The sequence below is a fragment of the Oncorhynchus mykiss genome, chromosome 30 (genome assembly GCF_057628025.1).
Source record: "Oncorhynchus mykiss isolate SJ-2025 chromosome 30, ASM5762802v1, whole genome shotgun sequence".
Lineage (NCBI taxonomy): Eukaryota > Metazoa > Chordata > Actinopteri > Salmoniformes > Salmonidae > Oncorhynchus > Oncorhynchus mykiss.
Window position 1 is genome coordinate 28,825,004 of NC_143051.1, and position 25,243 is coordinate 28,850,246.

At 41.5% G+C, this 25,243-nt stretch overlaps 2 protein-coding genes and 1 non-coding gene across 4 annotated transcripts; 1 reads left to right on the forward strand and 2 right to left on the reverse strand.

The window, feature by feature from the left end:
* Positions 1–341: 341 nt before the first annotated feature.
* Positions 342–8,940, forward strand: LOC110489419 (uncharacterized). Its single transcript, XM_036970818.2, has 9 exons — positions 342–670; positions 3,331–3,533; positions 4,548–4,699; positions 5,892–5,981; positions 6,067–6,241; positions 6,428–6,679; positions 6,785–7,163; positions 7,969–8,117; positions 8,316–8,940. Exons 1-9 carry the CDS (start codon positions 643–645, stop codon positions 8,475–8,477), a joined length of 1,590 nt encoding a protein of 529 aa, XP_036826713.1. The 5' UTR covers positions 342–642; the 3' UTR covers positions 8,478–8,940.
* ssrb (Translocon-associated protein subunit beta) lies at positions 8,811–12,828 on the reverse strand. Of its 2 annotated transcripts, none has more exons than XM_090227420.1 (6): positions 12,776–12,828; positions 11,586–11,743; positions 11,330–11,428; positions 10,901–11,009; positions 10,217–10,294; positions 8,811–9,501 (listed from the first exon to the last, which is right to left on the reverse strand). In XM_090227420.1, exons 1-6 carry the CDS (start codon positions 12,776–12,778, stop codon positions 9,391–9,393), a joined length of 558 nt encoding a protein of 185 aa, XP_090083546.1. In that variant the 5' UTR covers positions 12,779–12,828; the 3' UTR covers positions 8,811–9,390.
* On the reverse strand, positions 9,784–9,915 carry LOC118946547 (small nucleolar RNA SNORA57). The gene has a single exon (XR_005041418.1). It is a non-coding gene; the product is annotated as a small nucleolar RNA SNORA57 (small nucleolar RNA).
* Positions 12,829–25,243: the final 12,415 nt, after the last annotated feature.

Sequence of the window (25,243 nt, forward strand, 5' to 3'; positions counted from 1 at the left end):
ACAAATTCTCATTATAAAAAAAGGAATGGAATACACCTGATTAATAAATGTAGTAAATTATTATTCTTGTATCTTCTTTATACAGTAACATACAGTAAGCAGACCTACATTGATGGAACAGAACAGTTGTGGACATAATATGTATGAGCTCTTAGAAAAACAAACATCTCTAAATGCTTAATAATTAGTAAGTGCCAAGTCACATGACAAGTTGAGACAATCACAGCTGTGACTCACTTGGATATTTTTAGGTGAAAGGAAGTGGAAAGGAAGGAAGTGTGTGTATGTGTGTGTGTGTGTGTGTGTGTGTATATGCGTGCGTGCGTGTGTGTTTTTTAAATAAAATAATACATGACAATTGTAGATGCATGCACAACTTAGGACATCATTATGTAATTAAGAAATTTGTAAAGATGACATTTTCCCTCCCCCACCCACAAAACTCTTCTTGTTTATCTCTCTATTATATCTCCTCCCTCTCTCCCACTTCCTCATCACTCTCTCTGTCTCTCTCGCTCTCTCTCCCTTTCTTTCTCTCTCATTGACACACACAGACAAACTATAGTATATGTAGAGGAGGAAAGAGATGTTCAGACAACCGTTTTCACAGCTGTCTTGTGACAACCTATTTTAAACATCAACATGGACTTCGACTACCAGCGCTTAAAAGGTCAGGCTTAAACTTTTAACAATTTCATATTCAGTCAGAACTATGTAGGAACAATGTTTTCATTACTAACTCATTTAATATAATTGCTAATGTTTACCATTGCTTACAATTTTGTTGTCTTTGTTAACAAACTATGTATAGTTTCGAAATAAGTTTTTGAAAGATCATGTCTATCTCACTGACTGTGAGTCTTGGCCATGGCTCTATTTATGAATTTGAGAGTAGTTACATTTCCCCAGCCCAATCACTCAGCTTTATACCAAACCTAGTGACAGATCTGCTGTTGGGCTGAAAGAGATAGACAGGTTTGTCTGCGCAGTCGAAGATTGTGTTAGCCCACTAAGCTAAAAACCTACAGGCATTAGCTGTGCGAGCTAAGGCAAGTCTCATAAAAAAGGTTACTCATCACACAAGAGTAGTTACCTGACTAGCTTGATTACACTCCACCTTTTCTCCTCTGAGACACCAACAGATAATAGGCATCAACTGACCAAATCTTACTCACGGCACCAATGTGACGTGTGCTTGTTATACAATTGATTATTTGTGTTTATTCTACTAAGTGAATCCTTTGCACTAATGTGAAAATTGCATTATCTACAATATTATCTACATCTGAAGTTGATGCTAAAAGTGATCTGAATCGATTTATTGTCAGAGCAAGTATGCACTTTGAACCATTTTAACTTCCATTCATTGTTATGTTTTTTATGTTGTGTTACTACAGTGTCTTCAGAAAGTATTCATACCCCTTGACGTATTTCACATGTTGTTGTGTCACAGCCTGGGTTCATCATTTATTCAATATCATTTTTTGAAAACATGTTTTTAGAAATGTTTGCACATTTTTTGAAAATTAAATACATAATTTACATAAATATTCACACCACTGAGCCAATAAATGTTAGAATAACCTATGGCAGCGATTACAGTTGTTCCAGGTAAGTCTCTAAGAGCTTTACACACCTGGATTGTACAACATTTGCACATGATTCTTTTTTTTAACTTCTTCAAGCTCTGTCAAAATGGTTGTTGATCATTGCGTGACAGACATTTTCAAATCTTGCAATAAGTTTTCAAGACAATTTAAGTCAAAACTGTAACTAGGCCACTCAGGAACATTCAATGCTGTCTTGGTAAACACCTCCAGTCTATATTTGGCCTTGTGTTTTAGGTTATTTTCCTGCTATAAGGTGAATTTGTCTCCTAGTGTCTATTGGAAAGCAGACTGAACCTGGTTTTCCTCTATGATTTTGTCTGTGCTTAGCTCTGTTTCATTTATTTTTATTTAAAAAAAACTCCCTAGTCCTTGCTGATGACAAGCATACCCATAACATCCTCTACCATTCTTGAAAATGTGAAGAGTGGTACTCAGTGAATTGGATTTGCACCAAATAATGTTCTGTATTCAGGACATAAAGTTCCTTTCTTTGCACATTGTTTTGGCAATTTTACGTTAGTGTCTTATTGCAAACAGGATGCATGTTTTTGAATGTATTCTACATTTTCAATATGTCGTTTAGGTTAGTATTGTGAAGTAACTACAATGTTGTTGATCCATCCTCCTATCACAGCCATTAAACTATGTAACTGTTTTAAAGTCACCATTGGCCTCATGGTGAAATCCTTGAGCAGTTTCCTTCCTCTCCAGCAACTGAGTTAGGAAGGACCCCTGTATCTTTGTAGTGACTGGGTGTATTGATGCACCATCCAAAGTGTCATCAATCATTATACCATAGTTAAAGGGATATTCAATGTCTATTTTTTTAAATTTTACCCATCTACTAATACTGTAGGTGTCCTTCTTTGTGAGGCATTGTAAAATCTCCCTGTGGTTGAATCTGTGTTTGAAATTCACTGCTTGACTGAGGGACCTCACAGATAATTGTATGAGTTGGTTACAGAGATGAGGCAGTCATCCAAAAATGATGTACAAGATAAGGGACAGGCACTGTAAATTAGCGCAAGCTAACATGTTATGGTGTAAATTGCAATGTGTCAATGTTATTGCATCTGTCGCTACTCAAATAAATGAAACAATATTATTGCACACAGGGTGAGTCCATGCAACTTATGTGACTTGTTAAGCACATTTTTACTCCTGAACTTATTTAGGCTTGACATAACAAATGGGTTGAATACTTATTGACTCAACAAATTTCAGCTTTTCATTTTTAATACATTTCAAAAAAATTCTCTAAATGTTATTCTACTTTAACAGGCCAGTGATACAAAATCTAAATATAATCCATTTTAAATTCAGGCTTTAACACAATTTTGAAATAAATCTAGGTCTATGAATACTTTCTGAAGGCACTTTATATGTATGCTGCTTTTTGGCTAGGGTTCACATTTTTAGAAGAGATGTGAAACTCAATGTGACTTCTGGTTATATGAAGGTTAAATAAAAAATATATTGTGTCAGTGGCTGTCACTTGTGATGGTTAATGTTTAGCTATATAAGATGTATTTTATGTTGGTTTGTAGATGTTGATAATATCAATGAGTCTTACCTGGTTAAATAAAAGTTAAATATAAAAAAATATATAAATATATACAGTACATTGTGTTAGTTCAGTGTCAAAAAGATGCTTCATGTAGCCATAACTTTTGTGATGGTTACTGGTTAGCTTTATAGATTATTTTGTGTTGGTTTGCAGATGTTGAAAGCAGGCGAGAGGAGCATATCAGCTGCCTGCCTATCCAACCCCAAAAGCTTGTACCACACCAGCATTCTGCTCAAGACCCGCCCACCCGGCAGACTCCTCCAATCAAACCCAGGAGGAGCTTAAAGGTCCCCAAAACCCCTCGAGAGGAGGTGGCGGCTCTACCAGCCAAACAAACCATTGGCCAGGAGAATGAGGTTACAGAATTAAAATCTGAAATTAGATTTAACTTCAGATCCCAGATCAGCAAATTTGCATGCTTTTCAATAGTGTTTTCTATGCTTGGTAGAAATGACACAGACAAGTATCTGTGCATTAATTGACGTGTATTTCTACTGTGTGTGAATGCTTGTTTCTAAAATGCATATGTCTGTGTCTTTGTAGAGGATTTCCCGTAAGCCTCCAGTCAGATTGTCAGGTCTGAAACCATCAGCCACACTTTACACCCTAAACCACACAGTACAGTTAGAGACACACAACTTCCTGTGGTTCGGTTTTTTAAAAAGCCATTTCATGAAACGTTAAAACAAAGAGAACTGAAAGTTACCTCTCTACCTTCAGTGTTGCGTGGGTCAGCCCAGTTCAGATTCTGTCTCTAGAGCCTTCTCGAAGATCCTACCGGTTTGATGTGCATAAATGGGAATTGACCTATGAAAGTTTATACCATACCCACTTTGACTTACACACCGCACCTACTGAAAAGGCCTGATACAACACAGTAATGTTGTATCAGATGTCGTTGACTGTAGTGTCTTGCTGTTTGTGACTGAGAGCACCAACTGGATGAGCTGCGGGTAAGGCCCAATGTCTAGGATGGGAGGCATGTAGGCCACTTCCATGTAGTTGACTGCATGCTGGAATTAAAAAGGCATGGATTAGCATATCAAGTGTATATCAAGTGTTTAAAATATAACTGTCTTCTCTTGCTGAGGTAACTTCTGTGGGAACATATTCAAGCTTACGTGTGTGAAAAACAGCTGTTTTCTCCCTCTCCCACCCCCCTCTCTACCTCTCTCGCTTTCCTTTCAGATCTACACAAAGTGGTAGTTGGTAGGTGCTGTTTCTGGACCGGGCGTTGTTCTCTTTCGCGCTCCCTTTTCACCTTTTTTGTTTTGAAAAGATACCAGACAGCTCAACAGAGAAACTATTGAATATGACCATAAATCTCACAACCCTCCATGTCTATCTCCCTCTATCCCTCCCTATCTCAGACAGTAGTGAAGAGGGTGTCTCCTGCTCTGACTCTGGGTGGCCCCGGCCTTCGGGCCCACACCATGCTGTGGTTCGAGAGGACACAGCTCCCCCGCTTGCGTCAGCCTGGCCACCCCCTACCCCGCTGGCTACATGGCTTCGCCACGCGCAGGTTAGACTGTCTGTCTGTCAGACTGCTAGCACACACAGAAACATATACTGGTATACACATTATCTGCAATAGAAATAAAGAAACACTGCGCATCCAGGGAAACAAGTGCATATGCAAGAAGACCACAGACACACATGCACACACGTACACTCAAACACACATAAAATGCATACGCACACACACAAGACCACAGATGACACAACACATATATAGGGATACACATACTCATCTTGACCATTCCCACTTTGAAAGCCTCAGATGGTTCAAAGTGGAGGAGAGATTCACTCAGATGAAATTGTGTCTTGTCCATAAGATTGTCCACAGTATGGTCCCCAGGTACCTAGGTAACTACTTTCACTTGGTCAGGGATAACCACAACTATTCCACTAGAAGAAGTGAAACTGACATTGTTAAGGATGGTATGGGGAGGGAAACTTTTTTGAACTCCATTCTTCGGAATAGTCTTCCAAAGAACTTGAAATTCATAACCTCCATGGTCGGTTTCAAGTTCTTACTGAGAAAATGGCTGAATAGTAGCATGTCACGAAAGTGAGGAGTAGGTCTACAGTACGTGGGTGAGAAGATAATGCCCGGGATAGCATATGGACTGACTTTTGGTGCCTAGTGTGTTGTATATTGTGTAAAAGTGATTGTCTTGTATATATCAGGGATTGATTGTTGTACTGTATATATTAGAGGTAAATGAGAGTGTTGTTTATGGCAATGGGACTGTACTACTGACTCATTTTATGACACGAACAGATATTGTTCTGTCATTGTTTTTAGCCACTGAAGCTGGAGCCCTCTCTTATGTATGTTTATAAAATTGTCTAATAAATGCAATCAATGAAACAGGTCATATTCAAACATTCACACATACATACTTAAGGGGGCGGGGGTTGCTGAGGAAAACATAGCAGAAGGCTATATCGGTCTGCTAATACAGGACTATTAAAGAACACAACTTTTGTGATAAAAATAATATTTTTTATTTCTTTAAATAATTTTTTAAATTCAGGGGGTGCTACAGCACCCCTAAATCCCACGGCTATGGGTACATACAGTATGCACACGAAACAGAAAATAGTTCAGAAAGACACGAGTCAAAGCAAAGACACAATTGTACACACATAGGTGCTCTGTTTGTTCTCATTTTTCTGTCTGTCTGTCTGTCTGTCGACTGATTGGATAGGGAAGCAGAGGAGCTTCTGAAGGACAAGCAGCAGGGCTGTTTTCTGATCAGGCTCAGCGAGTCAAAGATTGGTTTTGTACTCTCGTACAGGTAAAGTTATGACAGACCACACATACACCATACACACACACATACCTAAAGACATCTTTAGATAGACACATCATTTTCCCCCCAGAGGAAAGGATAGATGCCGCCATTTCATCATAGAGGAAGAAGAGGGTGGCAGAGGGGCATGTTATCTCATCGCTGGGGAGGAGAGTCACCATAGAAGCCTGCAGGAGCTGGTCAGCCACTACACCCAGAATCCCGTGGGGCCCTTCAACGAGATTCTCAACACGCCCTGTGACGAGGTGCCGAGTACATATTCCACACCCCATGCCTCCTTCATGAACGAAAGGAAAATAATCATTGGCACGACCTAATTAGCCTCTAAACAACTAACAAACACATTTTGTGACAAACTATCCTTTTTGGTAAACTCAAATGCAACAGTTTGTTTCTCAATCTTTCTGTATCTCTTTTACTCTCTCTCGCAGTCCAATGAAAGTTTTGAGAGTACAGTTAAACTGGGGTTGCAGGATGAAGGTGGAGAGACAACGAAAGTGACTGAAAAGGAAGCCACTGTACGGTCATCAACAGCACCCTCGGCTCCTGACACTGTCCGAGTTCAAGAGATATTGGCTAGCTCAGCCCCTACAGATGACGGGGTGCCAGAGTATGCTGTGGTCAGGAAGGTGCTCAAGAAGTCCTGTTCTCTACCAGAAAGCCAGTTTAGGGAACTGATGGAGGTGAGGAACTATCCCCACTTTAACATTTGTAAATTAAACAAACCCACTTAAAAAGTCAACGTTATTAATGGATTTACAGAACTACCTTACCAATGTTTTTTCCAGGTGACAAATCTGATCGCCCCCCCCCAAGATGTGACAAAAACTGGTGTTAGCTGTTTAGGAGCATGTGGGAGAGGTGATGACGACACCGAAGCACTGTACGCTCAGGTCAACAAGCCACCAAGCATGCTTTCCCAGGCAGACATAACTCCCAAAGTCAATGTGGGCAACCCACCAGGCCAGAGGGCGGAGGCAGCGTCCTCCGTCCTGCTCACGAGCAGTGGCTCCGACGAGGACCCGAGTTACTGGAAGCTGGAGCCCCTGCACACCTACGAGGAAACCCCTCATCTGGCCCAACACGAAGAAGAAGAGGCAAAGGAACACATTGACTTCTACGCCATGGGGCTCTGGCGGGATGCCGAGAGGAGCGCAGGCGGGCAAGGTGAAAGACAAGACCAGCCACTTATCTTTCTGGGGTTGTATTGTTATTGGCCTGAGCAAGGCACGGCATGCCTGATTCGACCTGAAATGACCCATTACACAGTTTTAGCTGCTCCTTAATTTTATGTTATATTTATACAGCCCCATTTTTATCCATGCCTAGAATGAACAATGTACATATAGTGTCTTCGGAAAGTATTCAAACCCCTTGAGTTTTTTTACATTTTGTCACATTACCACCTTATTCTAAAATGGATTAAATAAATACAAAATCATCAGCAATCTACACACAAAACCCCATGACGACAAAGTGAAAACAAGGATTTTGAAAATGTTCCAAATGTTTTGAAAATAAAAAACAGTATTGCTGTTGAGACTCGAAATTGAGCTCAGCTGCATCCTGTTTCCATTGATGATCCTTGAGATGTTTCTACAACTTGATTCACTTTTAATGCACACCTGTTAATTGAAATTTGCGTCGTTACTTTTTTTTGGTTGCGTTCACTATACTACAATGTAGAAAATAGTACAAATAAAGAACCCCTTGAATGACTAGGTGTTAACTTTTGACTGGTAGTGTATTTCAGTTTATATTTAATACATTTGCAAAAAATTATAAAACCCTGTTTTTGTTGTAATTATGGGGTGTTGTGTGTAGATTGACAGGGGGGGGGGGGGGTGAAATAATACATTCTAGAATAAGGATGTAACTGAACAAAATGTGGAAAAAGTCATGGGGGCTGAATATTTTCCTAAGGCACTGTATGACGGTCTACATGTATTACGATATCCGCTCTCATTTGCAGACCCCCAGCATCACCTCTATTCAGAGGTGAACCTAAGGAGAGAGGCCCCCAGTCATGTTCCCCTTCCTGCCAGGACAGCCCCCAACCGGCCTTTACGACCGCCCCGCAGGGCCATTAACTGCCCCCCTCGATCAGACGGAAGTGTGCAGGTACTGGAACAAACATATGGTTGTGCATATTATCTATTTTGTCAATAAATTATAGCTGATTGTAAATGTTTAAAGCTTTTTCATTGACAAAAAAAAATACATTGGTAGATTAAGTTACTCTAAATTACTTTGAAAATGTTAGATATTTCATATAAAAATACTTAAGTTAGGCCCATCTTTTTTCTCTCATTTTTCTAGCGATGTGGAGATGCCATCTTTTCTTCCCCATCCCGACCTGGGGTCTTTCTGCCACCTCGTTCAGAACGACCTTTGACTGATGACTCAGGCACCAGCATCTACGAACAGATCCCAGCGAGGCCAACCAGCTCAAAGCCTTCACTGCCTCCACCCAACCCCTGACCACTCTTTACTAAGACCCTGTCATACAACTCCACTTATAAACCTTAATGACTACCCGATATCAAACTATAAACCCTAAGCACACTTCACCCAAGACCCTCTCTGCAATTATCATTTAACAAAATAATGACAACCCCAATATATTTTAAGCCTTACTGTACACTTACCAGATTAAGGTATATTTTCTATTTAACGCGAGGCTTGATCATCCTGAATGTCAAGTCTCTGTGTGCCAAAAATGCATCTACAGAAGTTGTGCCCCAATCTACCCTTGAAGAGTAAACTTGCACACTACCCCACAAAAAGATTGACAGAATGGTAAACACAAGAATCTCACTTTATAAAACCCAGCCGGTTTGTTTATTTCCCAAACATGAAGTTCCAAGTCACCTGAGAAATTACTTTCTGTAGAAATTACTTTGAGGGTTTCAAATGAATTACAAAATAAAACAAAATGCAGCCATTCTTGCATTGTAGCTGTAGTGGGACTTTGTGTACCGTATGGAATGCATGTGCGTGTATGGAATAGAAAAACCAGCAATGAAACCTCTAGCCCATCATCGACCGCTATAGTCAACAAAGCTCAATCTCCCTATCACAAGGAAGCACATCTTCCCCGATCACTCATTACATGTTCGTTTACCCCCAATATGGGTAATTATGCTATTTTAATAAAATACAGTCACTCGCCTCCCAATCTACTAATACCCCTTTCACACCACTGAGCAGAACTGAGATGAACAGCATTAGTGTGGTTACACATCCAGCATGGTTGCTATAACTATGCTGGAAAGGACAAGGTGACAAAAAAATATCTGAGCCTGCACATTTGTGTCAACACAATAGTGTGAAAAGGTACAAGTTATTAAACCTCAACCTCATCCCTAGCTAGTTCCACAGTGGAGAGTAGTGTTCAGTTCTTCTTGGCCTTCGGCGAGTCGTATTTCCTCTTGCTGGAGAACCACAAGAGCAGGGGGATGCCAATGGAGGGGAGGGTCATTACACCAAAAGCAGCCCAGTCCAGCTGGAGAGAGAGAGGGGGGTGAGGGAAGGAGATGTGAGGTCACAGCCAATTCAAGGCTTGGGTCAAATTCAGCAAGAAACCATTTTGAAAACAGGGAAGTACTTCTTGTCCATTAAAAATAGGGGGGGGGGGGGGTCTTGCAAAACCCTACTGAAGTGGGGTTCCATTTTAAAGAAACAGGGCATGAAGAAGAAAACAAAATTAAACATGGCTGTTTGTAGTCTAGTTTGTTTGGGGATGCTGGTAACTGGTTGGTAAACGGAGGCCTTGTCATTTATTTTCAAGTTTGCCAGCAATTGAGGATAGGACCAGGAGACGATAACACACTGCTACCGAAAACATAGTACTGGCTTTGTTCTACCTCGATACATTACACAAATACTGAGCAACTATATGTATGCCAAGAAATGGAGAGTCTAGTTCTTTCTGATGAACATACTAAAGCCATGTATTTTTGCAAGGATATTTTAGTCTAGGCCTCTGTCCAACAAAAGGCTGGTTTCCTGGACTCAGATTGAGACATTCCTCGAGTAAAAATCACTTCAAATAAAGGTTTGCCATTGAGCATGCATTTAAGACTAGGATTAAGAGTAATCTGGGTCCAGGAAGTCAGCCCGAAGGGCATCAAGTTACCTCCAAATATGTGGTATATCACCAAACACTCCTCTAAGAGGTCTATAACAACCATAATGCTTTGAAAGGACAAATGACTTACATAGTGGGGGGAGAAACGCCTGTCAAACTCCCTCTGAGCTAAAATCCCACCCTGTCCAGGGGCACTTGTGTAGCCAACCTGTAGGAAGACAGAAGGGGGTTTAATTTCCTCAAAAGGTCACAAACATCACTACTCTGCATCAGTCTCGTTGAATTGACGAGTTTACAATTATTTGAAATCCATAACAGGATGTGTGCAAGTGCACAATGCATAAAAACAATTGCCAGGAAATATCAACACCAGCCTAATAGGCTATTAAGCTACATTCTGCACGTTAATGTAGCAGAGAAAAACTTCCAGACTGGAGAGAGCAATAGAGAACAGAGCATGTCTGCATCAGACTGGAGTTCAAATACCATTTTCAATACTTCAGCTCTGCTTGATGGAACTACCTATTGCAATGGAACCAATACAAAAGCATAAAAAGTTCAAACCCTGACCCCATGCCAGTGCTTAAGCAAACGCTCAAAGTATCTGAAAGAATTCAAATATAATTTGAAACCAGGTTAGGGCCCATATTTATAAAGCATCTCCGTATAGGAGTGTTGATCTAGGATCAAGTCCATGCAATCTTATTCATTATGATGTAAAAGGGAAAACATTATCCTAGATCATTATTCCTACTCCTAAAATGCTTTATGAATACAGGCCCTGGTCTGCATAGATGATTATGCTCTCCCTTACCACAACTTGTCCTCCCTCCTGAGCCAGGTAGCTGACGGAGGCAGAGGTGAAGTTGAAGTATCCGGCCTTCAGGGGGCGCAGTACCACAGTATGAGAGACATTGCTGGCACTGGGGACAGTTAAGATATAAACAACTAGAGCAGGGTCGTCACTCATTCCATGCAAGGCCTAGTGTCTACAGTTTTTTTTTCTTCAATTAAGCCCTAGACCACCAGGTGTCGAGTGGAGTTCCTTACTAATTAATTAATCAATTAAGTATAAGGAAGGAGCGAAAATCTGCAGACACTAGCCCTCCGTGGAATGAGTTTGACAACTGAACTTGAGAAACTGCAATACAACTTCAGAGTATGCGGTGGGCTTCGTTGTAAAAGATTGGTGCTTAGGAGTCGTTGAGCTGAGACATTTTAGGATTGTGCCTTTAAAGGATACGGGGCGATCCTGTCCCATTTCACATTCAGCATCCCAGAGACGATGCCGAAATCCTCAGGGGGGAAGGAGTCGTCAGACAGCTCAACCTCTAGGGCAGCGCTGTGGAACGAGTATTCAGAATGAGTTAAGGCAGATTGTGAAACCTCACACTCTGGGATAAGGGTACAGAATTGGGAAGCAAACAAATACAAATTTTCAGCACACAGAGACTGACATTGAATGGCTTGTCTTAACACTCAATGTCATTTTTCAATACCTGGTTCCAACGTTGTAGATGTTGTACTGCAGTGTGAGATCACGGCCCTCAACGGCATAACGGTTCAACAGGGACTTGGAAGCTAACAGACGAGCCCCCTCCTCTCCTGTCCCCAAACCCAGCAGACCCAGTAGAGCAAACACGTACAGGGCCCTCATCTGCAATAGAGTAGGAAAAGTGGTTAATACAAACTCAAGTGAAATTACAGTGAAAAAGTGCCGTGTGTACTTCAGCCCCGTCAAATAATCATTGATCCCTGACAAAAATACAAGAGTAGCATATTTTTTTATTACCTTTATTTACTAAGTCAGTTAAGAACAAATTCTTATTTTCAATGACGGCCTATGAACAGTGGGTTTACTTCCTTGTTCAGGGACAGAACGAACAGATTTTTACCTTTTCAGCTCGGGGGATTCGATCAGGTTACGAGTCCAACGCTCTAACCACTAGGCTACCTGCCGCCTCACATCTGGCTATATGCCTAACGTAATATTTTTAAATATTGTAAAACTCATTCACTTTGTATGATAAGATAAAGCGAAGTGCCAACTAGCAATGCAAAGTGAGGATAAAAGGACCAATATTTGATCCATTCGTGTCAAAACTAAGATTTCAACATAGTATTGGATAATTAAATACACCCATCTAACGTTAGCTAATGACGTTATAGATTATCGGCCAATCTACCACAATTTGATCGTGGTACAATTTGATTCAGATTTTTTATTTTTTTTAAACAGCCAAAGCATACGTGTACATGGTGTCAACTTTGAACTTGGCGCTATGAGATGTGCTAGCTAGCTACGGTGGCTAACGTTCTTGCTAGTTAGATTATCTACAACCAGATGTTAAAACGAAAGATAACCTTAGTTAGCTAACTAGCTGCAATTTTCTTGAATGGATTACAAAAACCACATGGTCAACAAAGCGTTAACCACAATCTGACAAAATTAACATTACGAGATACCGGTTAGCAGCTAGATAGCAAAAAAAATATCTGCAGGTTTACGCTTACGTGTACTTGGCTAACTAACGTTAACTGGGTCGACAACTTGCAGTCAAGAACATAGCCAACTTGCAAATAGTATATTTACAAATAATACGTGAATCTTTGACAATGTATTAAAAATCATGAATTCCTTTGTCCGTTTTATATTATAACAGGGTAAAACACATAAAACGATACAAACCATAACAGATAAAGCAGTCTCACCTTCCTTTCGTTTCCTGTCAAATCAGCAAAGAATATCAACACGCATGCTCAATGTATTTCAGCCCTCGTTTGGAGTGACGTAGACAGTGACGTCATTCCGGTTTACGTGCTGTTGTGCGGTTTGTTGCCAATGTTACATTTTTTCCCTCGCTCAACTTTTTTCATGAAACTTTTTCACCCCGGACGCTTTATCTGGACATGGTTCTACAGGACCTCCACCAGCCGAAGCTAAGTAGTAGGGCAGGGCTTTCTATAGAGCTTCATTTTTATGGAATGGTCTGCCTGTCCATGTGAGAGACCTTTAAGTCTTTATTGAAGACTCATCTCTTCAATAGGTCCTATGATTAGTGTAGTCTGGCCCAGGGTTGTGAACGGAAGGCACTGGAGCTACGAACCGCCCTTGCTGTCTCTGCCTGGCCCGGTTCCCCTTTCTCCGCTGGGATTCTCTGCCTCTAACCCTATTACGGGGCTCAATCACTGGCTTACTAGTGTTCTTCCATGCCGTCCCAAAAAGCAGTGTTGCCAACTCCTCAGTAAGGAAAGTAGCCATTGGCTGTCCTAAAAGGCGTTAAATGACGTAATCGCCTAATTTGCATAATTTGCCATGTGCATGTAATTGTGATGGACGCTGTAGGTGACGTCCTGGGAGAGACAAAAAAGTGAGTAAAAAACCCAAAATATGTTTAGAACTACAAATGAGGAAGCTGCAGAGAGTGGCACACACAGTGAATAAGAACCAGATATTTGAGGACATACTCCTCCTCCTTCAGCACTTTATGGACCCCATTGTTAATCCCCGTCATAACAGAGGCATTGTCAGTCCCTATCCCCAGGAGTTTTTATTTTTTAAGTCAACACTTCTCGAGGAAAGCCACAACAGCACGGGCTATAGATTTGGCATCTCCTCCCTCCAACTCAAGCCCCAGAAATGTTAATACAATTGTCTGCTTGGTGTCACTAAAGTACCTTATCACAACCCCCAGGTACTTAGAAACACTTACATCCGTGGACTCATCGAGGAGGAGGCTGAAACGCTGGTCACCCACATCAGCGACCAACTTTTTCAGAAAGTATGGTGCTAGAACACCATTAATCATGTCTGTGCACTTTGTCCTGTGCATTTTGAAGTGGGTAGTAGCAGTGGAGTCTGAGAAAGAAGCTCTACACGCTTCTCCGATGTGATCACATGCCAGTGTAACAGTATAGACTTTACGTCCGTCCCCTCGCCCTGATCTGGGCGCGAACCAGGGACGCTCTGCACACATCAACAGTCTCCCTCAAGCATCGTTACCCATCGCTCCACAAAAGCCGTGGCGCTATTAGCGCACACCACCGCTAACTAGCTAGCCATTTCACATTGGTTACACCAGCATGGAACAGTGTTCAGCGATAGCTAATGCCATGGTGGCCTCAGCCTTTTTTGCAGAGTCTATTTTAAAAAAAACCAGAAATGGCAGCTTGTTTTGGGTGGAACTGTTATAAGGCTTTGCCTTTTGAGTATGTTTTAGAGTTGTCATGTGTTTTTTTACATCACTAAGTTTGGCTTAGAAATCATCCTGACAGTACAGGCAGTATGCCCTTGTATCATTTCCAATAAACAGCTTCAACTAGCCTTTGAATTCAGGGTTTGATTCCCACTCCTTTCTGTATTTTTGAGTGTACAGTTTAGACTGAGACATGATGAGCTAGCCAGCTTTTAACCAGGGCAAGGTGACCAGAAACATGACCAAATACAAACAGTGTAGCTATTCCCTCCGCAAGGCAATCAAACAAGCTAAGCGTTAGTATAGAGACAAAGTAGTGTCGCAATTCAATGGCTCAGACACAAGAGGTATGTGGCATGGTCTACAGTCAATCACGGATTACAAAAAGAAAACCAGCCCCGTCGCAGACCAGGATGTCTTGCTCCCAGACAGACTAAATAACCTTTTTGCTCGCTTTAAGGACAATACAGTGCCACTGACACAGCCCGCTAACAAAATCTGCGGACTCTCCTTCACTGCAGCCGGCGTGAGTAAAACATTTAAACGTGTTAACCCTCGCAAGGCTACAGGCCCAGACGGCATCCCCAGCCGCGTCCTCAGAGCATGCACAGACCAGCTGGCTGGTGTGTTTACGGACATATTCAATCAATCCTTATCCCAGTCTGCTGTTCCCACATGCTTCAAGAGGGCCACCATTGTTCCTATTCCCAAGAAAGCTAAGGTAACTGAGCTAAACGACTACCTCCCCGTAGCACTCACTTCCGTCATCATGAAGTGCTTTGAGAGACTAGTCAAGGACCATATCACCTCCACCCTACCTGACACCCTAGACCCACTCCAATTTGCTTACCGCCCCAATAGGTCCACAGATGATGCAACCACACTGCACACTGCCCTAACCCATCTGGACAAGAGGAATACTATGTGAGAATGCTGTTCATCGACTACAGCTCAGCATTTAACACCATAGTACCCTCCAAACTCGTCATCAAACTCGAGACCCTGGGTCTCGACCCCGGGAAGTGCAACTGGGTACTGGACTTCCAGACGGGCTGCCCCCTGGTAGTGAGGGTAGGTAACAACATCTCCACCCCGCTGATCCTCAACACTGGGGCACCACAAGGTTGCATTCTGAGCCCTCTCCTGTAATCCCTGTTCACCCACGACTGTGTGGCCATGCACGCCTCCAACTCAATCATCAAGTTTGCGGACGACACTACAGTGGTAGGCTTGATTACCAACAACGACGAGACGGCCTACAGGGAGGAGGTGAGGGCCCTCGGAGTGTGGTGTCAGGAAAATAACCTCACACTCAACGTCAACAAAACAAAGGAGATTATTGTGAACTTCAGGAAACAGCAGAGGGAGCACACCACTATCCACATCGACGGGACAGTAGTGGAGAAGTAGTAAGTTTTAAGTTCCTCGGCGAACACATCACGGACAAACTGAACTGGTCCACCCACACAGACAGCGTTGTGAAGAAGGCGCAGCAGCACCTCTTCAACCTCAGGATGCTGAAGAAATTCGGCTTGTCACCAAAAGCACTCACAAACTTCTACAGATGCACAATCGAGAGCATCCTGTCGGTTGTATCACTGCCTGGTATGGCAACTCCTCCGCCCACAACTGTAAGTCTCTCCAGAGGGTAGTGAGGTCTGCACAATGCATCACCGGGGGCAAACTACCTGCCCTCCAGGACACCTACACCACCCGATGTCACAGGAAGGCCATAAAGATCATCAAGGACAACAACCACACGAGCCACTGCCTGTTCACCCCGCTATCATCCAGAAGGCGAGGTCAATACAGGTGCATCAAAGCAGGGACCGAGAGACTGAAAAACAGCTTCTATCTCAAGGCCATCAGACTGTTACACAGCCACCACCAACATTGAGTGGCTGCTGCCAACATACTGACTCAACTCCAGCCACTTTAATAATGGAAATTGATGTAAAAATGTATCACTAGCCACTTTAAACAATGCCACTTAATATAATGTTTACATACCCTACATTACTCATCTCATATGTATATACTGTACTCGATACCATCTACTGCATCTTGCCTATGCCGTTCTGTACCATCACTCATTCATATATCTTTATGTACATATTCTTTATCCCTTTACAATTGTGTGTATAAGGTAGTAGTTGTGGAATTGTTAGGTTAGATTACTCATTGGTTATTACTGCATTGTCGGAACTAGAAGCACAAGCATTTCGCTACACTCGCATTAACATCTGCTAACCATGTGTATGTGACAAATAAAATTTGATCTTATTTGAACTAGATGTTAAGCTTATGTCACAGAGAGGCACGCACACAGTGGACAAGTGAGTAAGTGACTGAGGCTGTGTGAGTCAAATGAAGTGATTTATTTTTGTGCAGTGATTTTATTTTAGACAAAGAACATTTTACATTTACATCCCACCCTGAATGTAAGCCAGGGTGGGGTCAGCCAGCGGCGGCTTCCCGCAACCTCGATTAATTTGCAGTCTGGGCGTGGAGGGGTGAACATCTCCTGCTCTGACTGCAGCTGGGAGGGACTGCTGGGCGAGGACTGGGCCGCCTGTGAGTGCTTTGGGATGGGGGTCGGTGCGTCACTTGAGTAGGTTGAGTCACTGACGTGATCTTCCTGTCCGGGTTGGCGCCCCCCTCGGGTTTGTGCCGTAAGGTAGATCTCCATGGGCTATACTCGGCCTTGTCTCAGGATAGTAAATTGGTGGTTTGAAGATATCCCTCTAGTGGCTGTGCTTTGTCGAAGTGGGGGAGGAGTTATATCTTGCCTGGTTAGTCCTGTCTGGGGGGTATTGTCGGACGGGGCCACAGTGTGTCAGCCTCCAGTATTTATGCTGAAATAGTTTTTGTCGGGGGGCTAAGGTCAGTCTGTTATATCTGGAGTTTTTCTCCTGTCTTATCCTGTGTCCTGTGTGAATTTAAGTATGCTCCCTCTAATTCCCTCTCTCTTTCTCTCTAGAACCATGCCTCAGGACTACCTGGACTGATGACTCCTTGCAGTCCCCAGTCCACCTGGTCGTGCTGCTGCTCCAGTTTCAACTGTTCTGCCTGCACCTACCGCACCTGCTGTCTCTAACTATGAATGCTCGGCCATGAAAAGCCAACTGACATTTACTCCTGAGGTGCTGACCTGTTGCACTCTCTACAACCACTGATTATTATTTGACCCTGCAGGTCGTCTATGAATGTTTGAACATATTGGCCATATAATCTCCAACCGGCACAGCCAGAAGAGGACTGGCCACCTCTCAGAGCCTGGTTTCTTCCTAGGTTCCTTCTTCCTAGTTTTTCCTTGCTACCGTGCTTCTACATCTGCATTGCTTGCTGTTTGGGGTTTTCGGATAGATTTTTGTATAGCACTTTGTGACATTGGCTGATGTTAAAAGGGCTTTATAAATACATTTGATTGATTAAGACCTCATGATTACCTGGTAATGACCACCTGACTGTAGATTATTAGCTACTGTAAAAACTATTGCAGATGATAAAGTTGGATATTGAAAACATTGTTCATTACAGTTATATTTGTTTCCATAGGCACCCATTAAAGTTAAAATCAGCAACATATTATTTTGTGACAATCTTTATTAGCTTTTTTTCTAAATTGTTCCTGTTGGGGGGGGGGGGGGGGGGGGCTACATGCACAATACAGAAATTAATATAATTTAATGCATCACAGAGCCAAAAATTAACTATACACAGACAGGAAAAAAGAGGTTCGCCTCCACCCCCAACCTCTCACCCTATTCCCCCAACCCCACCCATTCAAGCCCTTAACCAACAATGCAGTTTTAAGAAAAATAAGTCTTAAGAAAATATTTACTAAATAAACCAACGTTTATTTTAAAAAATATATATATAAGTAACACAAAATTACAATAATGAGGCTATATACAGGGGGTACCAGCACAGAGTCAATGAGCGGTGGAACAGATTTGTTTGTGAACAAAGTTGATGGTTTGGACTATGCGATGCCAGGGTCATATTTTTCCATATTCTGTTCCAGATAAAGGGTTGTTCATATTCACTTAGATCTGTGGACCATACTTTTTAATGGCTAGCTCAGAATATGAGCTTTCCAAAAGTTGTTTGTATATTACTGAAAAGTCATTTTTTTCTGGAGCCCAGATCATTTATTTATAAATCCTATCATTGGATGGTTCGGTAGTTACGTTTCCCAAGGGACTCCATAGGGCAGCATAGCTGACCTACAGTAAGTTGTAAGTATTAGAAAAAAGGAGTTGTGTATGTGTCTTCCAAATTTTGGAATGTTCTCAAACCTTTACTGCCCATGATATCAGCGAGGATATGGCAGGCAGATAGCCTAGCGTAGAGCTTTGGCCCAGTAATCAAAAGGTCATTGTTTTGGCTCACTGAGCAGACTAGGTGAATAATCTTCTGTTGTGCCCAAGAGCAAATAACTTAATCCTAGTAGCTCTGGATAAGAGCATCTGCTAAATTATTTAAATGTAAATACGGGTTCCACATTTGGACCATTGGAAGGATGCAAATGTCTGCCCTCCAGATCACAAGGCATTATTGAAATATTGGAGCATGGGCATGCCATCTTGATTCCCAGTTACATTGTTTTTAAATTTTGCGCCAGTTAGAGATTGTGTGAGCAATAATAGGACCAAAGCGTAGTTTACATTGTTCAATGGATATATCAGTGAAGACCACCTCTTCCAGGGCAATAGGATACACCATATGTCTCTCTATACTCAGCCAGGGAGCGGTAGAATCATGTCTAAACCAATTTAGGATGGGAAGAAGCTCTAGTAGCTGGAAATACAACTTTAAATTTGGTACGGATAGTCTTTCTCTTTTTGTAAATTTGTGAGTTTTATTCGGGATTGCTTACCTTGCCATAGAAATTTCAAAACCGCACTATGGATTTTTTTCCCCCGATAGCCAGAAGGGAAGTATTGAACTATAGAAATTCAGCTGTGGCAATAAATTCATTTTAACAATAGATTATTATATTATTATATTCTGCCAGTTAAAGTAACTGGGACTTTAGTCCATCTACTGTTAAAGTTTCTGGCAATGATTTTAGGATATTTAAGGAAGGAAATATATCTATTCCCAAATATTTCAAATGGTAAACGATTGGGATTCCATAAGTAGAGATAGAGTCCTCCATCAGGGTCTTGAGAGGCAGTAGGGCCAATTTGGTTAGATTCATTGTATAACTTGAGAAGGAGCTAAATTAGTCTATGATCATGAAAGTCTTTGGGAGGGATTGAGATACATTCCTGTCCGGGTTGGGCCCCCCCCCCCGCCTGGGGCGGCAGGGTAGCCTAGTGGTTAGAGCGTTGGACTAGTAACCGGAAAGTTGCAAGTTCGAACCCCCGAGCTGGCAAGGTACAAATCTGTCGTTCTGCCCCTGAACAGGCACTGTTCCTAGGCTGTCATTGAAAATAAGAATTTGTTCTTAATGTTCTTAACTGACTTGCCTAGTTAAATAAAGGTAAAAAAAAATTAAAAATAATGTAAGATATATTGTTTTAATGAGATGACGTGATCTGTAGAATTGAGAGATATTGGTGTATTTTCTTTCGATTGTTGAAATGCCTTTGCCAGAGAACTAGCCTGCTACTTCTAGTTCTTCTGAATGGAAAAGAGCAGGTATTGCCTGTTATTACTATGGCTGAGGCACTGGCATTTAGTACTTAAATAATATTAATGATATTGATGCCAAGTCCCATATGTTCCAACGTCGATCAAAGATATGACCATTATAGTCTATCAAAATCTTTTTCTGCTTTGAGGTATGAACTGCCCAAGGAGCTTTGGTTTCTGATGAAGCATGTAGGATATGTAATAGATGACGGAGGTTACAGTGCCTTGCGAAAGTATTCGGCCCCCTTGAACTTTGCGACCTTTTGCCACATTTCAGGCTTCAAACATAAAGATATAAAACTGTATTTTTTTGTGAAGAATCAACAACAAGTGGGACACAATCATAAAGTGGAACGACATTTATTGGATATTTCAAACTTTTTTAACAAATCAAAAACTGAAAAATTGGGCGTGCAAAATTATTCAGCCCCCTTTACTTTCAGTGCAGCAAACTCTCTCCAGAAGTTCAGTGAGGATCTCTAAATGATCCAATGTTGACCTAAATGACTAATGATGATAAATACAACCCACCTTTGTGTAATCAAGTCTCCGTATAAATGCACCTGCACTGTGATAGTCTCAGAGGTCCGTTAAAAGCGCAGAGAGCATCATGAAGAACAAGGAACACACCAGGCAGGTCCGAGATACTGTTGTGAAGAAGTTTAAAGCCGGATTTGGATACAAAAAGATTTCCCAAGCTTTAAACATCCCAAGGAGCACTGTGCAAGCGATAATATTGAAATGGAAGGAGTATCAGACCACTGCAAATCTACCAAGACCTGGCCGTCCCTCTAAACTTTCAGCTCATACAAGGAGAAGACTGATCACAGATGCAGCCAAGAGGCCCATGATCACTCTGGATGAACTGCAGAGATCTACAGCTGAGGTGGGAGACTCTGTCCATAGGACAACAATCAGTCGTATATTGCACAAATCTGGCCTTTATGGAAGAGTGGCAAGAAGAAAGCCATTTCTTAAAGATATCCATAAAAAGTGTTGTTTAAAGTTTGCCACAAGCCACCTGGGAGACACACCAAACATGTGGAAGAAGGTGCTCTGATCAGATGAAACCAAAATTGAACTTTTTGGCAACAATGCAAAACGTTATGTTTGGCGTAAAAGCAACACAGCTCATCACCCTGAACACACCATCCCCACTGTCAAACATGGTGGTGGCAGCATCATGGTTTGGGCCTTCTTTTCTTCAGCAGGGACAGGGAAGAAGGTTAAATTGTTGGGAAGATGGATGGAGCCAAATACAGGACCATTCTGGAAGAAAACCTGATGGAGTCTGCAAAAGACCTGAGACTAGGACGGAGATTTGTCTTCCAACAAGACAATGATCCAAAACATAAAGCAAAATCTACAATGGAATGGTTCAAAAATAAACATATCCAGGTGTTAGAATGGCCAAGTCAAAGTCCAGACCTGAATCCAATCGAGAATCTGTGGAAAGAACTGAAAACTGCTGTTCACAAATGCTCTCCATCCAACCTCACTGAGCTCGAGCTGTTTTGCAAGGAGGAATGGGAAAAAATGTCAGTCTCTCGATGTGCAAAACTGATAGAGACATACCCCAAGCGACTTACAGCTGTAATCGCAGCAAAAGATGGCGCTACAAAGTATTAACTTAAGGGGGCTGAATAATTTTGCACGACCAATTTTTCAGTTTTTGATTTGTTAAAAAAGTTTGAAATATCCAATAAATGTCGTTCCACTTCATGATTGTGTCCCACTTGTTGTTGATTCTTCACAAAAAAATACAGTTTTATATCTTTATGTTTGAAGCCTGAAATGTGGCAAAAGGTCGCAAAGTTCAACGGGGCCGAATACTTTCGCAAGGCACTGTATCTGAGGATAGTTTAACAGGTCCAGATGTACCAATTTAGTTAAGCATGTTTCTAGAGGTGACGAAAGAATTGTAGAAAATAGTTTAATATCTGTGTTTATAAAAGATAGCGGGCGATAGTTAGAGCACTGGGTGGTGTCCTTAACTTATTTATTTAGTGCTGTATTTACATCCCTTCCAAATGAAGAGAGTAGTCGCTACCTGATCTGAAAAAAGTTTTTGTTGAGAACGTATTGTTGCAGAAAATCTGCAACATATTCTTACATTTAAAATAGATCAAGCAATGGCAAAAACAAATCTACATCACATTTTTTTTTTGCACATCTTCATACACTAATTGTTTCATAATTCATCCACAGACATTACATATGCATAGAAAGACACATTGTTTTATTGTATTAATGATTAATAAGAGTGATGGGGTAGATCCTCATGAAGGACCTCTGGGCACAGAAGGCGATCTGGAGCGTTGTTGTCACGCCCTGGCCATAGAGAGGCTTTTATTCTCTATTTTGGTTAGGCCAGGGTGTGACTAGTGTGGGCATTCTAGTTTCTTTATTTCTATGTTTTCTATTTCTTTGTTTTTGGCCAAGTGTGGTTCTCAATCAGAGGCAGCTGTCTATCGTTGTCTCTGATTGGGAATCATACTTAGGCAGCCTTTTTCCCCACCTGTGTTTTGTGGGTAGTTGTTTTCTGTATAGTTGATTTGCCTTACAGAACTGTTCATTTTTCCTCTTTGTTATTATGTTTGAGTGTTTTGAGTAATAAAAAATCATGAACATTTACCACGCTGCGCTTTGGTCCGATCCTCATTCTGACAAGAGACGTGACAGTAGTGGCCCTCTTGATTAGTGAGTGGTGTGATGGGTCAGATCTGCAATGAACACTAGATTCTCAACCGTCTAAAGAGCAGTGTGGAAGTAGGGTGTGGATGTCTGAGCTTTGAGAACCTCTTATTGGTCGCTCTAATGAAACTCAGATTAAGTAGCAGCAACAAGGAGATCACCTTCAGAGTTTTTTTAATGGAGTGCAAATAGCTATATTAAGAACCTGCCTGTAAAACCTCTTATAAAGTGGCCAAGCAAGAATGTTTCCAAAATGTGCCAAAATATTTCTGAAGAAGATTCAAAAGATGTAGGTGCATCATTGATTGTACTGAGATTTTCAGTGACTGACCTACTAATCTGAACTCTATAACATTTTTGTCCCTTCCATGGGGAACTGGAAAATGGAAATTAAATAGACTAATGTTGCATTGTAACTATGTCTACTATTCCCTTGCTCCTGGTTTTAACGAACTTGTGTTTTTAATAATTAGCTCTGAGAATCTCACCTCATTATACAAAAAAGTGGTATAGTATGGCTATGTTAGTTATCCTTATTTATCAAGTAATCCCTCAAGTAACATTTCCACTTTGTAGCATTCCGCGATACAAGTGACAATTTGGTTTGTTGGTGAGATGAAAGGATGAGGGCCTATTACTGCTGCTTGAAGTGTTGCTTACCCAGTAGAGGGAGTGCTTCCTCTTCTTCTCATTTCTTTCAGGAGTGAATGAACTGTTTCACCATTGACAGATATGCTTACTGGAGGACAGTTGTATGAGAGGTTAATGAGGTTTATTAGTGATTAGAGTTATCTTGGTCAGATCATGGTGGATGAAATTGCTTAATCAATGTTTGCACAACATTTTGTGCAAATGTTTGCACAATCAAAAGGTCAACATGTTAAGGTAGAATGGAGACAGAAGAAATGATGAAGCAGTAAGTTACATTTTAAATCATCACAATGTCATGTTTTAACGTGTTTCACCCCTTGCGGTTTAAACAGACCTCTGTACTTGGTGCAGATGCTTAGTAAATCTGGCTCCATGTGTTTTGATCGTACACCTTGGTAGTAACACATACAAAACAATTTTATTTTTAAATGAAAGATCCATTGTCCTACCAAGAGGACGTCAGGTCGCATACTGATTGTAAAACAGTATAAACATTTAACTGGTTTTATTCTTGTTATCTGACCAGATCAGGGCCAACCCTAGCCTTTTTGGGGCCCCAAGCGAGATTTGGTTGGAGGGCACACCCACCTCGCTGTCAACCCATTTGAGGGGTGAACACTTGGCGGCGAAAATAAGAAATATATATTTTAGAGTACATTTCCTGCAGTTCTACACATTTTGCCAAGAGTACAACATGTTATAGTTTTAAAGAATGTTTTTTACAATTCTACACATTTTTCCATTAGATGGTGAGATAATGTCACCATTTTAAAACCAAGCTCATTTTGCCATGGGGTTGAGAGAACATTTTACAGTTTTCTGCAAATTTCCTGCAAATCTACAGATTTTGCCAAAACAAATGCCATTTTCATATGATATCTGAGTGACTAACTAAATCAATGTGGGCCACCTAGAGGACTGGGCAAGTGCCCTGCATGCCCGATCATTAATTTGGCCATGGCTAGACAGCTTACCTAGCAATATAAAAAAAATGCTGACATGAGGTTGTGTATTCTACTATTCTATCTCTCAACAGTTAGTTGAGTTGTTTTTTTTTTAATCAAGTTGGGGGCCCCCCTACCGGCCTCGGGGCCCTAAGCAGCCGTTTATGTCACTTATTGGAAGTGCCGGCCCTGGAAAAGATAATTACCAAAATATGACATTTATTCTAGATGGTTGTAAACTGGTAATCTGACGTCTCTGAAACACAAACAGCAAGATCATCATCTTCAAAACAAATGTAAAATCGTTCCACCTCTTGTAGCTGCGAAACCTGGATAACCACACAACCCCTAATCAATAAAATATAAGTCTTCATCAACTACTACCTACGTTACATACTGAGGATATGGTGGCAAGATAAATTAACCAACCATGACCTGGAAGAAAACGAAAAACAAGAGGCCATAAGCAGTCTGATCAGGAGAAGGAAATGGAGATGGATTGGACAAACACTCAGGAAAAACACAATGAAACACACAAGGAAAACCCACAAAGGAAAAAGGAAAGTAAAGCGGGGATCTCCTGGTAAGAGGGAAAAGCCCTTGTACAGAAGAGAGTAATGTGGAGAGCCATGGTGGATGCCCTATGCTCCCAAGGGGGCCAAGAGGTTTAAGTAAGTAAGCAAGTAAGTCAATCTGACGTCTCTACAACCCAAAAATAAATTTACAACCAGAAATAACTTAATTATCATGTTCAATGGCATTTTTTACTGCTCTGTAAACTGTAGCTGTCTGCACTGTACTTTACACTACTTGGGCTGTGTCACGAGAGAAGTGGGAGTTGGAGGAGGTACAAGGCAGTCATGCAAAAAAGACCAGCTCTAACAATGACTGAGGGTAACACCAGGAGGTCTTAGCCACATGTCACATGTCAATACCCATATTTTTGAATCGTTCTCCATTAAATTGCCGCGAGTGAAATGTCACCGTCCCTTTAATGTTTTGTTGCCGTCTCTGGACGTGCCTGTCTTC